The sequence below is a fragment of the Mastomys coucha genome, unplaced genomic scaffold (assembly GCF_008632895.1).
Source record: "Mastomys coucha isolate ucsf_1 unplaced genomic scaffold, UCSF_Mcou_1 pScaffold10, whole genome shotgun sequence".
Classification (NCBI taxonomy): Eukaryota; Metazoa; Chordata; class Mammalia; order Rodentia; family Muridae; genus Mastomys; species Mastomys coucha.
The window spans coordinates 2,149,298-2,164,045 of NW_022196892.1; the positions used below are offsets into that span (position 1 = coordinate 2,149,298).

The 14,748-nt window shown below is 35.5% G+C and overlaps 2 protein-coding genes across 17 annotated transcripts in view; one reads left to right on the forward strand and one right to left on the reverse strand.

Moving 5' to 3' along the window:
- The window catches only part of Fhit (fragile histidine triad diadenosine triphosphatase), a 1,878,988-nt gene that overhangs the window by 323,678 nt on the left and 1,540,562 nt on the right, over positions 1–14,748 (reverse strand). The gene's annotated exons all lie outside the window — the stretch shown is intronic.
- LOC116072985 (cytochrome P450 2C40-like) overlaps positions 7,348–14,748 on the forward strand; it is a 41,980-nt gene continuing 34,579 nt past the window's right edge. Inside the window, exons 1-5 of one of the 2 annotated variants that reach the window (XM_031344623.1) lie at positions 7,348–7,576; positions 8,611–8,773; positions 9,002–9,151; positions 13,123–13,283; positions 14,414–14,590. In XM_031344623.1, coding sequence (XP_031200483.1) covers positions 7,409–7,576; positions 8,611–8,773; positions 9,002–9,151; positions 13,123–13,283; positions 14,414–14,590 — 819 coding nt within the window. In that variant the 5' untranslated portion in view covers positions 7,348–7,408. The remainder of the gene's footprint in view (positions 7,577–8,610; positions 8,774–9,001; positions 9,152–13,122; positions 13,284–14,413; positions 14,591–14,748) is intronic. The other variant, XM_031344631.1, reaches the window with a different exon arrangement.

Genomic DNA, 14,748 nt, shown 5'->3' on the forward strand with positions numbered 1-14,748 from the left:
CAGATTGCATTTATTTCTTTACAAATATATAAATATATGTGTAAACAATATAATATGCTGTGTATATAAAAATAGCATATGTTTTATATATATATATATGTATTTTTATATATGTATGCATATATAAATATATTACAATTATAAGAGGCAAAAAGATCATGGATTAGAAAGAGAATAAGGAAATGCAAATACTGGAGATCTTGGAAAAAATATGAGGAAATTGACATAATTTTAGTAAAATGTCATGTAGAAAAATATTATTCTATTTGCTTTTTTTTTTAACATTTTTTTTAACATTTCAAATGCTGAACCATTCTCCATCTCCCCTACAAAAACCTCCTATCCCATCCCCATTACCTACCCATCTACTCCTTTCTTACACATCTAGCATCCTTCTACACTGGGGCAACAAGCCACTAAAGGACGATGGGCCTCCCCTTAGGCTGATGCCAGATAAGGCAGTCCTCTGCTACATATGTAGCTGAAGCCATGGACTAATCCTTGTATACTCTTTGGTTGTTGGTTTAGTCCATAGGAGGTCTGGGTGGTCTGGTTAGTTAATATTGTTGATCTTACTATAGGGTTGCAAACCCATTTATCTCCTTCAGATCTTGCCTAAACTCTTCCATTCGGTTCCTTGGGCTCAGTCCATTGCTTGTTTGTGAATATCTGCACCTGTCCTAGTCAGATGCTGGCAGAGCCTCTCACAAGACAGCCAAACTAGTCTCCTGATTGCTAGCACTGTCCTTGGCATCAGCAATCAAGTTGGTGTTTGATATCTATAGATGGGATGGATCCCAAGGTGGGGCCATCTATGTATGGCCTTTCCTTTAGTCTGCTCCAATTTTTGTCCCTGTGTTTTCTTGAGAGGGGAAGTGGATGGATGAGAAAATATTATTCTTACTGAGGTAATCCTGACTCAAAAGGACACACATGGTATGTAGTAACTGATAGTTGGACATTAGCCCAACAGCTCAGAATGTCCATAATCCAACTCACAGACTATATTAAGCTTAACAAGAGGGTAGTGTAGATGCTTCAATCATACTTAGAAGGGGAAACAAAATAACCACAGGAGGTAGGAGAAGGGAAGTAGAGATGAGGTGAAGGAGAAAGTCAGAGAATAAATAGAAATATGCATCAGTAATGGTGTAGAATAGGAGAACAACAAGAAAGTCCCAGATGCCAGGGAAGAAAAATGTTCCCAGGATCCACAAGGATGACATTAGCCAAAATACCCGAAGAAGATAGAACCTATAGAGACCACCTCCAATTAGCATGACCTCCAATTATTAGGTAGAATCCCCCACCATTTCAAAATTTTTAACCCAAAATAACATAGTTTTTAAAAAATTAAATATTATTTAAACATATATCATGTTTTAAATGATTGTATTTACCGGTATTGTTCTCTTTCATTCTAAATAGTTGATTTCAGCACTGAATTCATTTCTATTTTCTGCTGTCTACTTCTCTTGGTGATATTTGTTTCTCTCTGCTCTAAAGCTTTCATGTTTGCTGTTAAGTTGCTTGTATGAGGCTCTCTAATTTCTTTATGAAGGTACTTAGTTCTATGAATTTTCCTCTTAGCACTGTTTTGGTTGTGTCCCATAACTTATGGGTATAATATGTCTTCATTTTCATTAAACTCTATGAAGTCTTCAAATTCATTCTTAATTTCTTCCCTGACCAAGTTGTCATTGAGAAGGACATTGTTCAATTTTAATGGCCATTGTTTTTAAGTATAGCCTTAGTCAGTGATAATTGGATAGAATGCATGGTATTATTCAAATATTCTTATAAGCGTTGAGTCTTGAAGTCCAGATCTCTCCAATAATTTTAACCTGAAGTAGTCTTGTATTTTGTCAAAGATTTTTAGGATCTGATGATATAATCATGTGGGGATTTTTCCTTTGAGTTTATTTTTATAGTGGATTATATTGATGGATTTCTGTATATTGAACCATTCCTGCATCCATGGTATGAAACCTACTGCATCATGGTGAATAATTGTTCTGCTTTAACCTTGGATTCAGTTTTCAAGAATTTTATTGAAAGCCAGGCAGTGGTGGTAAATGCCTTTAATAATAGCACTTGTGGGTTGAAGCAGGCAGATTTCTGAGGTCAAGGCCAGCCTGGTCTACTTAGTATGTTCCAGGACATCCAGGGCTATACAGAGAAAACATGTCTCAATATACAATATATACCTCTGGAGCAGAGACTGAAGGAATGGCACTCCAGCCTGATATAGCTTCCTCCTGATAGGCTCTGACAATACCCTACTAATACAGAGTTGAGGCTCACAGCCATCTATTGAACTGAGTACAGGGTCCCCACTGAAGGCGTTAAAGAAAGGACTGAGGGAGCTGAAGGGTTTGCAGACCCTTAGGACAAACAACAATATGAACTAACTAGTACCCTCAGAGCTCCCAGGGACTAAACCACCAACCAAGGAGTACACATTGTGGGACTGATGGCTCTGGCAGCATGTGCAAAGTAGAAGATTACCAAGTCGGTCATCGATGGGAGGAGAGGTCTTTGGCCCTGTGAAGTTTCTGCTCCCCAGTGTAGGGGAATGCCAGAACCTGTAATCAGGAGAGGGTGGGTTGTTGAACAGGAGAAGCAGGGAGGGAACAGGGGTTTGTTCTTCTTGTTTTTTGTTTTGTTTTTGTTTTTGTTTTTTGTTTTTGGAGGGGAAACTAAGAAAGGAGAAATCATATGACATGTAAATAAAGAAAGTGTCTAATAAAAAACAAAATATGTAAAGAATTTAAACACCAACAAACTATAAGGCCCAATTAAAAATGTAACACAGAGCCATACAGGGAATTCTCAACAGAGGAATCTCTAATAGCCAAGAAGCACTCAAGGAAATGTTCAACTTTCTTAGCCATCAAGGAAATGCAAATCAAAATGACTCAGATTCTGTCTCACTCCCATTAGAATAGTTAAGATTAAAAACCAAATCAAACCAAACCAAACCAAACCAAACCAAACCAAACCAAACCAAACTAAACAAAGCCCTCAAGTGACAGCACATGTTCGAGAGGATGTGAAAAAAGAAAAAGGTAAAGACTCCTCCATTGCTCTTAGAAGTGAAAACTAGAACAACCACTTCAGAAATGAATTTGGCAGTTTATCAGAAAATTGGGAATAATTTATAAAATACTATCCTGCTAAACCTCTCCTGAGAATATACCAAATGATGTCCTACTATAAGAGAAGGACACTTGCTCAGTTATTTTCATAGTAGCTTTATTTGCTATACCCATAAATTGGAAACAATCTAGGAGTACATTGACTTAAGAATAAGGAAAATTTGGTACATGAAAATAATGGAATGCTATTCACCCATTAAAAACAAGGATATCATGAAAATTTGAGGCAAGTGGATGTAGCTAGAAAATATAATCTTGAGTGAGGTAACCTAGACCCAGGACAAACATATGCTATATAAACTCACCTGTGATATAGATATTAGTGACTCAAAAATTTTCATTTATTGTCTTCTGTTCAGTTATGCTGAGATCACCTCATTTCTGAAATGATGATAAGTGGAGAATCCTAATAACTGTACAGCTAGTGGGAGTATCAGCAACTACAAGGTATCACATTGAATTCTAAGTTCTTCCAGCAATGAGTTGTTAAACACTTGTAGTCCTTCTTATACAGTAATGACAATATAAAGGATAAAGAAGAAAGGAAGGAAGAATGAGAGAGAGAAAGTGAAAGAAACAAGAAAGAAAGAAAGAAAGAAAGAAAGAGAGAAAAAAAGAAAGAAAGAAAGAAAAGAACGAAAGGAAGAAAGAAAGAGGAAAAAGTAAAGAAAGAAAGGGAGGAAGGAAGGAATGAAGAAAGGAAGGAAAAAAGAAGGAAGGGAGAAAGAAAGAAAGAAAGAAAGAAAGAAAGAAAGAAAGAAAAAAAGAAGGAAGGAAGGAAAGAAACAAAGATAAACCTAAGTCTTCCATTGAATTTCACAGTGGCAAAAGGCATATAGCTTTTCCTAGGTATCAAATTAATAGGTTTTCTTATTGAAATGTGTGTTACTAATGTAAGTTATATTTGTCTTTTGTCTTAGTTGTGTTGTTCAAAGCATGTGTGAGAGTTTTACTTCATTTATAATTAAAGCATATGTCCATATGTTTAAATTAGCAAGAACCAATTTAAATACACAGTTAAATATGCATGCGGTCTTTTGTCCAAATATTTCTGGCTTTTGAAAAAAGCAATAGGAGAGATGTGAGTTTGAGCCAGTCTGAGGTCCAAAGTGAGATTTTGTTAAATAAGCATATATCATGACAAACACAAAAATGCATATAATACAAACTCCTTCCTGGAGTCTACCTTACAAATTCATAGTGTTAAAGAATTTTTATTTATCTAAAACACAAGTGATTGTATCTCTTAGCAATGTCAGCAAGTCTATCCATAAAATCTTACTAAAATGTTGGCCCAAAAATAGCCTAGTGCAATAACTCTAACAGAAAGACTTGCATGGGTATGAAAAGCTCCATAGACCTCAATTCTACAAAAAAGAAATACATATTCATAATCAACATTAAGCAGCCTTAGGAGATAGCATTTACATCTTTAAAATATATATGTATATCTATGTATATTCTTTATGTACATATATAGTCAATATGTGTTTTGTACACAGAAAAACACACATCTATATCTATAACTATATCCATATTTATATCTCTATCTCTATCTATCTGTCTGTCTGTCTGCCTGTCTGTCTATCTATCTATGTATCTATCTATCTGAACTGTTATAGAAATAACCTTGCACAAAACTCACATCCAAGTGGATCAAAGACCTCAACATAAAACTAGATACACTGATCTAATAAAAGAGAAAATGGGAAAGAGCCTTGAACTCACTGGCACAGGGGGAAATTTCCTAAACAGAATTCCAATGGCTCATTATCTAAGATCAAGACTGATAAAAGGGGCCTCGTGAAATTGGAAAGCTTCTGTAAGTCAAAGGGCAAGGTCAATAAGACAAAACAGAAACCTAAAGATTGGGGAAAAACTTCACTAACCCTACATCCAAGAAAGGGCTAATATCCAAAATATAAAGAATGCAAGAAGCTAATAAAAAACTAAACAACCCAATCAAAAATGGAGTATAGAACTAAGCTGAGATTTCACAACTGAGGAATCTAAAATTGCTGAGATGCACCTAAATAGAGTTCAAAGTTCTTAGTGTTCAAAGAAATGGAAATCAAAACCACCCTGATATTCCACCTTACACCAATCACAATGGATAAGATCAAAGCCAACACATGTTAGAGAAGATGTGAAGAAAGGAGAATCCTCCTCCATCGCTAGTGGGATTATAAACTGGTACAACTACTGTGAAAGTCAATCTGGAGGTTCCTCAGAAAATTGGAAATAGATCTATCTGAAGACCCAGCTATACTACTCTTAAGAACATATAAAAAAGATGTACATGCTACAGAGACATGTGTTCCGCTGTGTTTATAGTGGCTTTATTTGTGATATCCAGAAGCTTGAAACAACCCAGATGTCCCACAACAAAAGAATGGATACAGAAATATAGTTAATTTACACAATGGAATACTACTAAACTATTAAGAGCTAAGATATCTTCAGTTTTGTAGGCAAATTAATGGAACTAGAAAATATAATCCTGAGTGAGGTAACTCACATGCAAAAGGATATGCAAGTCATTTAGTCATAGTGAGTTAACAAGTGGATGCTGGCCAAAAAAATGTACAGATTACTCAAGATAGAGTCCACAGAACTCACAAAGTTCAAAAAGCTGATGTGTCCAAGTGAAGATGCCTCAGTCACACTTGGGAGGCAGAAGAAAGCAAGCACAACTTGGGAGGGATCTGGGAGGGAAAATGGCAGAGGGTGGAGTAAGTGGGGGGAGAGAAGGAACCTGGTCTGGTATCAGGTAAGGGAAAAGGACTGAAGCCCTGAGGAACAGCAGAAAGAATTGAAATAGGCAACCTTGTGAGATAGAAGGTTGGAGGGGACCCTTAAGAATGTACCAGAGATCTGCGAGGTGAGAGTCTCTCAGGACTCAAAGGGAAGGGACCTTAGATGAAATGGCTGACAGTAGGAAGAGGGATATATAGAGCCCACCTCCTGCAGGAAGGCAGGGCATCAAATGAAGGAGAGGGAGGCATCCCACAGTCACAATTCTGACCCATAATTGTTCCTGTCTGAAAGAATTATAGGGATAGAAATGGAGAGGAGCCTGAGGAAAAGAAGGTCCAGTGACAGGCCCAAAGTGGGATCCAGTTCAAGGAAGGCCCCAAAGCCTCACACTATCGCTAAGGCTATGAAGTACCCACAAAAGGGACCTATCATGACTACCCTCTGAAAGACCTAATAAACAGTTGAAAGAATCAGATGCAGATATTTGCACCCAATCAATGGTCAGAAGTAGCTGACCCCTGCTGTTGAATTAGGGAAGGATGAAAGAAACAGAGAAGGGTGATCCTGTGGGAGGACCAGCAGTCCCAATTAATCTGGACCTCTGAGATCTCTCAAACACTGGATCACCAACCAGACAGCATACACCAGCTGATATGAGGCTCCCAACACACATACAGTAGAGGACTTCCTGGTCTGTGTTCATTCAGAAATAATGCACCTAACCCTCAAGAGACTGGAGGATCCAGGGAGTTTAGAGGTCACGTAGGGTGAAGAGGTGGGGACATCCAGGTAGAGACAGGGGCTAGGAAGGAGGTATGGGATGCGGAACAGTCAGAGGGTAGACAGGGAGTTGATAAAATATGAAATGCAAATAAATAAATTAATTAATTTAAAAAATAAAAGAAAAAACATTCAGTTAGAAAGTGAATAAGAAAAATGTATATATTGCTTGTTTTGGATAAGGAAGGAAAGAAGAAATTGACATAATTTAGTACAATCTCATAAGTAAATGCTTTTATAAATTAATTTAAGTGTACTTCAAGTTTTGAATAATTATTATTTATCAGAATTACATGTCACAACTCAATAAAACTCAATAAAATTAAGCACAAATCTCTTACAGACGTTCTACAATATTGACAATGTTTGTTTTGCTTTGTTTTTTGAATTTTTTGAGACAGGGTTTCTCTGTGTAGCCCTGGCTGTCCTGGAGCTCTCTGTGTAGACCAGGCTGGCCTCGAACTCAGAAACCTGCCTGCCTCTGCCTCCCAAGTGCTGGGATTAAAGGTATGCGCCACCACTGCCCGGCCAATATTGACAATGTTAAAAGTGCTTGTTTTGTCTTGTTGTTGAGACAAAGTCCACTTGGAAGACAGTTAAACAATAACTTGTTGATTGTACAAAGATGCCCAAACAGAAAATATTGATTCTGTATGTGCATTATAAGATGTCTGTAGTGCCTGATCATACCTTTGTCAGTAAGAAGAGTCTCCATGGATCCATTTGTGGTCGTGGTTCTTAGTCTGTCCTTTCTGCTTCTCCTCTCATTTTGGAGACAGAGCTCTGGAAGAGGGAAGCTCCCTCCTGGCCCCACTCCTCTCCCAATTATTGGCAATTTCCACCTGATAGATAAGAAGAATATCCACCAATCCTTTAGTAATGTAAGTATGCCTTGTACTCTTTAGGTTCATTTCAAAGGTAGATAGAAATCAGGCTGCTTTCCTGAAATTCAATGCGTGGAGAAAATGATGTGGAAAGGAATATAATGTCAAAAACTGAAAAGTTCTATGTTTTTTCTGACTTTTACCTCTAACCTGAAATGCAGGTAATTATATACACTATTTTGTTTTTTACAAATGCAGGTAATTATATACCACTATTTTTTTAAAAATTTCCTATTATTTTGACTGAGTGTGAAGAGTAAGAAATAGTTCATAAAATGAATCAGAATTTTAGACATGTATTGTTCTTGTATTTGACATTAATTTTGTACTCTGAAGAATTTACTGGTGTCTGATTTGAAGTAAATACAATGTGCATGAGCTCATACATGGAATAAAAACCATAAATAGTGTGTGTTAGCATATGTGCTATTTTCCCAATCAAATTTTATTTAATTCATAACCTGTGACTTGGGCCTAGGATGAGTGAGAATGGGATTTTCCTATGATGCTTCATGCTATGGCACACTTTGTATGATACCCACTCTATGTACTTTTGTAACAAAAGATAAGAATGGAAATCAAACATATGTGATAATCTAAGTTTCTGGTTTTCTAGTCTTTATCACAGGGCTTTCTTAGTTTTAACAAGAAGTGTTCCAACCTGGTTCTGCACCACTCTTCTGACCATTGAAATCTATTTTAGTATGAAGTTATCATGAGCGTTATGCTCTTGTATCGAATAATGAATAAACAGAGTGTCAAATTTGAGTGTACTTATTTGCAATAGAATTCAGGAAATAAATGTGACAAATCTTTGGTTTTAGTGTGTCAACAGGCTTAAAGGTTTTCTGGCACACTGTAGGCCATGAATATATGATAATCATCATAAGGTAAAGAATTATACAGAGTTTAAACTGTGTTTTTCTGAATAAAATTATCATAACCCAATATGATCATCAAGCTAAATAGATTGACTCTATGGAAAATATAATGACATTTAATTAATATTTATCTTTGCTATTTCTTTTCAGTTTTCTAAAACCTATGGCCCAGTATACACTCTGTATTTTGGCTCACAGCCTACTGTGGTATTATATGGTTATGAGGCAATAAAAGAAGCCCTCATTGACCATGGAGAAGAGTTCTCTGGAAGAGGAAGGTTCCCGATGTTTGAAAAGGTTTCTAAAGGAAAGGGTAAGTGTGTGTGTGTGTGTGTGTGTGTGTGTGTGTGTGTGTGTATGTGTGTGTGTTTGTGTATGTGTGTATGTGATTATGTGTATACTTGGCAGTTTCCAGAGCGAGCTGAAAGGTGGAGAGTGGAAGTCATATTTGCTTTTCAGGCATAAGATTTGGACTCTATGGCTGCCATCTGTCAGCTTTTTCTGTGTCTGGAATTTCCAGTGTCTGTTCCTATTTCTTCAGGCATTGGCTTTAGCAATGGAAATGTATGGAAGGCCACAAGGCTCTTCACCGTCAATACTCTGAGGAATTTGGGAATGGGAAAAAGGACCATTGAGGAAAAAGTGCAAGAGGAAGCACAGTGGTTGGTGAAGGAACTGAAGAAAACAAATGGTAAGTGCAGGTCAGATTCTACTTTTATATCTTGGTCTATGCATGGCTGTGTATGAGTCATGTTGTTCCTATCTTATTCCAAGATTTTTTCCTAATGAGATGTCATGAGCATAGGTCTCATGTCAACTTTTAGTACATTGTGCAGCCATGAATTCTCCTAAGTACAATGTCATTTGCTCTTTGCATACCAGCATGACAGGGTGATTATCAATGATAATGGTTAACATCTAAAAATAGGGAGCATAGGCCATGTAGCATTGGTTTTCTTTCTTTCTTTCTCTCTCTCTCTCTCTCTCTCTCTCACTTTCTTTCCTTCTTTCTCTCTCTCTTTCATTTCCTTCCTTCCTCCTTTCCTCCTTCCTATCCTTTCTTTCTTACTTACTTTCTTTCTTTCCTCCTTTCTTTCTTTCTTTCTTTCTTTCTTTCTTTCTTTCTTTCTTTCTTTCTCTCCTTCTCTCTTTTTTCTTAAGAGCAATAAATAACACTTTTTCATTCAAGTTTCTAATTGTCCCTCTAGCGTCTCATTTTAGATTTCAGTAAAAATGTTGTGATAGATTATTTTAATTACTCAGCTGATTGTAAAAGATTTTTATCAATTATATCTCTGATTTTAGCAAGATTTCAGCATGTTATCATCATTCCTTCTTATATAGCATTCAATATTTTTATTTATAACCTTTACTAAAACATACTACTACACAAATAGTCAAAATTTATGCACATATAAAACCTAGTAAAATGATTCCGTTAAAAAACTCAAAACTGTTTCATTGACTCTAGTATTTTTCTTTGAGTCTTCAGATATGGAATTCATAATCACCTTTACAGGTTTTTGGTATGAGAAAGTTGATGACTCTTACTTTGCTAGCATTCTGGATGCTACACACCAAATGCTTTCAAATAAAGAATATTACATTGTTTGTTTAGATTTCTATATAAATAGGTTTTAACACTTTTTCACCCAAATACTGTGAAATACAATCAGATTTTCCATGTTAATGACATGCACACAACAAGAAGTAATCTCAAAATACTTCTGTGCATCCTCATTCCTTAAAAGAATGTGATATCTTAGTATAGTATAAGGTGTTAAATCCTGGTAGAACATGAGTAATCTCAAGGAATTACACATGGTTAAATATCCACCTTTGATAACTCATATTACCTTTGTTTGATGGTACAGAATTTAAAATCACATTCGACACAACATCACAATTTTGATCCTTTGATCACAGCAATTTCAATACTGAAAGTAACATAAACAATCATGCTCTCATAGATTGTTATTGTTATTGATTCTGTTTTAAAACAACTAAGTTGGTATTGGGTTCAAATTGTTTATAGGTTACAGACACTATTGAGGGATCAAATCAGGACCTCAAAGAAAGAATCTGGAAGCAGTAACTGCAACAGAAAACATGAAGGATAGATGCTCAGTGACCTATTCCACTTGTGTTTTTAACTTTCTTTTTTTACTGTCCAGAATCACATGCCTAAGATTCATGTTGCCTACATTGGTTTTAGCTAATGTCCCTATCATCAGCAATGAAGGAAAAGAACAGAGAGACATAATGTCAGAATAGTTACCTGAAGCAATTACTCAGCTGAGGTTCTTTTTTTGAGTTGACTGTAGTTTGTATCAGCTTGATTATAACTACTTGACAAATACTGATTATTTATTTTCTTTGCATGTAAAATAAATCACATGACCAAATCACCAATATAATGCACACATTTTAAACATATATGTAATGTAATACCTTGATATTTACTTGATGTTAAATATCCACATATTTATGTTTTGCTTAAATATATTGAATGTGAAGTCTGGCCATGATGAATATTTCCTTTTTTTTTCATTGGATATTTTGTTTATTTACATTTCAAATGTTATCCCCTTTCCTAGTTTCCTCTCTGGAAACCCTTATTCCATCCCCCCTCCCTCTGCTTCTGTGAGAATGCTCCCCTACCCATAAAATTGCACATTTACTTTCTTTTTAGTAAATGTTATTTTTGAAATTGTACTAGATGCTGGGTCGAGATCATGAAGGTATATTTGTAATTGTAGGCTATGTGTTTTGGTTTGCTTGTCATAATAGTATTTTTCTCCTCCATTTTCTCCCATTATTCATAGTTTCTACACAAATTTGCTTTTATTATACTTTCAAAATGGATATTACAATGACATGTATTTCATAGATAGTAAAATTAATTCTTTGAAAGATGAAAGTGAAAAAATAATGGGGTTATTTGTTTCATACTAGTGTTTGCTTCACCTCTTATGGACCTTAAAAATAAAGGCTCTCACATCATTTATTTACATAAGTGGATCATGTCATATTTACATATTATAAATTCTGTACATTCACTCAAAAAACAAAAGAAAAAGATAAAGGAAACAAATGACTCTGTGGCAGCTATACAAAAATATAAAAAATAAAGAAAAGGGAAATGATTCTGCATATCTTCAAGGAGATATAAGATGTAGACCTTTGATGGACACAAGTCTTCATAAAGTGTTCAGAAAAGGTATCTAAGAAATATGCCATAAAATGTGTCAAAGAGTTTCATGTTAATTTTGAATTTTCTATAAAATGTTTGGTCTAAGTGAAGGAACAAGTTTATAGTAGTGAGAAATTGATTGCAAAAATATTTAAGTGGTATATTCTAAGGCTGTCGGTGTACTATAGGGCCTGGTGGTGCACTGCTGGAGACTGGAGCTCTCTCTCTGCTGCTGTGGCCTGTGATGGGGAGTCAAAAAAGAAGTGGTAGTAAAAAAGAAGACAATTTATTAATGAGATATTTTATTATAGGAAAGAGAAAATAGGCCAGTCAAGTAGAGAGAAGTAAAGGAGAAGAAGATGTGGAGAAGAGAAAATGAGAGAGAGAGAGAGAAAGAGAGAGAGAGAGAGAGAGAGAGACTGAAGGCAAGAGAGGAAAGAGGGCAAGAGAGGAAGAAACGAAGCAAGAGAGGACAAAGAGCAAGAGAGAGGGGAGGGGTGACCACCCCTTATATTGTATGAGGTGTGGCTACCTTTGGGGCAAGGCAAGCCTGGCTATTGTCAGGTGACTCCGGGTAGGGTCCAGCTAGAATGCTGGGAGCTTGGGGCATTGTCTACCTGATAGAGCACACATCTCCTGAGGCGACAGCTTTGAGAGGTTGTGACTGAAACAGGAGCCAAAGACTCAGGAATTATAGCAGACTCCTTCCACCCAGGAGGCAGAAACTTCCCACTGGGTTTCCAGGGTTCTAGGCCTATTACTCTACTGAGCCTAAGTTGCCAGAACAGACTACTGCTTTACAGTGTATAAAAGGGAAACTGTATGGAAGTTAATAAAAAGATGAAGACAGCAATAGTGATGCCAGTTTTAAAAAGATAGATGAAAATTGGCTTGCAAGTGCAACACTGAAATATGTTCTCCATTCTTAGCTAGAAGTGCAGAACTTATGTGCAAACACTGAAGTGTCTTAACATGAAACACCTAATACAAAAAAAAGTCTATAAGGGTGAGTGGTTCATGAATAAGCACAGACCTCCAGGAAGTCCACACATACTGTTGAAGAACTGGTGTTTGCATGTTTATTGCATGTTTCTTTTGGAACATTCATTGAGGCCACATTTTGGGCACATTTATATTGTAACAAAAATGTAGATTTTATTGTGGTCATTCTTCAGATTTTAGGTTCTGGAATAACACATGCTGAAGTAATTGGCTAATTTTTAGGATGTTATGCCACTTAAATTAAGGTCTTTGAATGTGGTAGTGAACAGTCTTATCTAACTAGTGAGAATGAAAACGAAGCCAGTTTTAATGTCAAAATGATCATGAATCTTCAGCACGTAAGTACCTAGCAGTTAAGTATATTCATAATTAATTGTTACAATTTTTAAATACCTTATCCTGTTAACAAGGGCAACTGCATGTGTTTATTTTTTTTAATGAATTTTACAATTTTTTCCAATTTTCAGGCTCACCCTGTGATCCCCATTTCATTATGGGATGTGCTCCCTGCAATGTCATCTGCTCCATTATTTTCCAGAATCGTTTTGATTATGAAGATAAGGATTTTCTTAGCTTGATAGGAAAAGTGAAAGAGTGTATTAAAATTTTGAGCACTCCTGAGTGTCAGGTAAAGCCATGGTCTTTTACTTCTGAAAACACATGTTCTATCTTTCTTTCTTACCAATCAAAATCAATAGGGACATTGTAGTCAGATGACAAGTACCACATTTTCCATATTATGAGTATCATATTATGCAAAGAGTATATGTAATGCAGTTCAAAGCCATTATCTATACAAGCAGTAAAACTAAGGGGCAAATGCCAGGATGGCTGAAGCCTGTTAGCTGCTTATCCACGAATGTTCTCAGTGACTAGTACAGAATTGTTTGTAAAATAATTCCATTCACTTCTACAAGTGTGGCCAGTCACATTTAGGACATCCTTCTACTATGGAAATTCTATTCATATTTTAAAACTATTAAACACTATTTCATCATATTACTAGGAAAGAATGATGCAGTATAGAAATAACATTCTCTCAAATAAGGAAGAGTATTAATGGAAATGAAAGCTTTCAGGAAAACTGAGTAGTTACAGTTGTTTGATGGGTCAGCTGGGATAACAGTTGACAAGGCAAAAGGTCAAAATGAGAAGATGAATACTTTAATTCTGTGTAGACCATGTATATGCTCACAGAATTTTCCTAGCCTGAACTGGCATTAACTGCACACTTCAGATAAAATGATTGTGTGATCATGCAGAAATTGTAAAGTGTTATGGCATGCTCTTGATTTCAGGGCATCTTGAAGCCCTACCTATTTCTAAATAGATATTTCATGTCAAAAGGTGGCAGATAGAAATGAAACCCAGGCACTACATTTCTTTTATAAATCATGTCACCATAAAATTTAATCTGCCATTATCATCTTAAAAGTGAGATAGGTAGTAATCTATATAACATGGTAATTCAAACTTATAAAACATAGTTTATTTGAATCGTTAAGTAACTAACATGAACATTCTTTACACTCAAAAGATATGTGAATGTGGAAATATTTTTTATGATCTTTGTTCATTTTGAGAAATTTGTCCACCAAATCTATTAGAATGAAAAAGTATTATGTAAGTAAATAACCTAAGGTGAATTTCATTCATATCTTGATCTATCAATTAAAACGATCTTGTATTATGTTATACATATATCTTAATTACTTCATTATAGTGTATTTATTTAGTAAATCCTGGATTTCTTTGCAGATTTTCAATGCATTGCCTGTACTTCTTAATTATTGTCCAGGAATTCATAATATATTTTTCAAAAATTTTACATATATTAAGAGCTATGTTTTAGAGAAAATAAAAGAACATGAAGAATCATTGGATATTACAAATCCTCGGGACTTCATTGACTACTTCCTAATTCAAAGACTTCAGGTAATTGGTTAATACAAAATTATAAAATTAGTGACTTTGTCATGGATTGTGGTGTTCATTGAATACTTGCTGATCAAGTGATGTTTACAATCATGCAAGTATCATTTTAAAAAAATAATTTACTCTATTACATGTGTGTGTATGGCTGGGAGAAATGA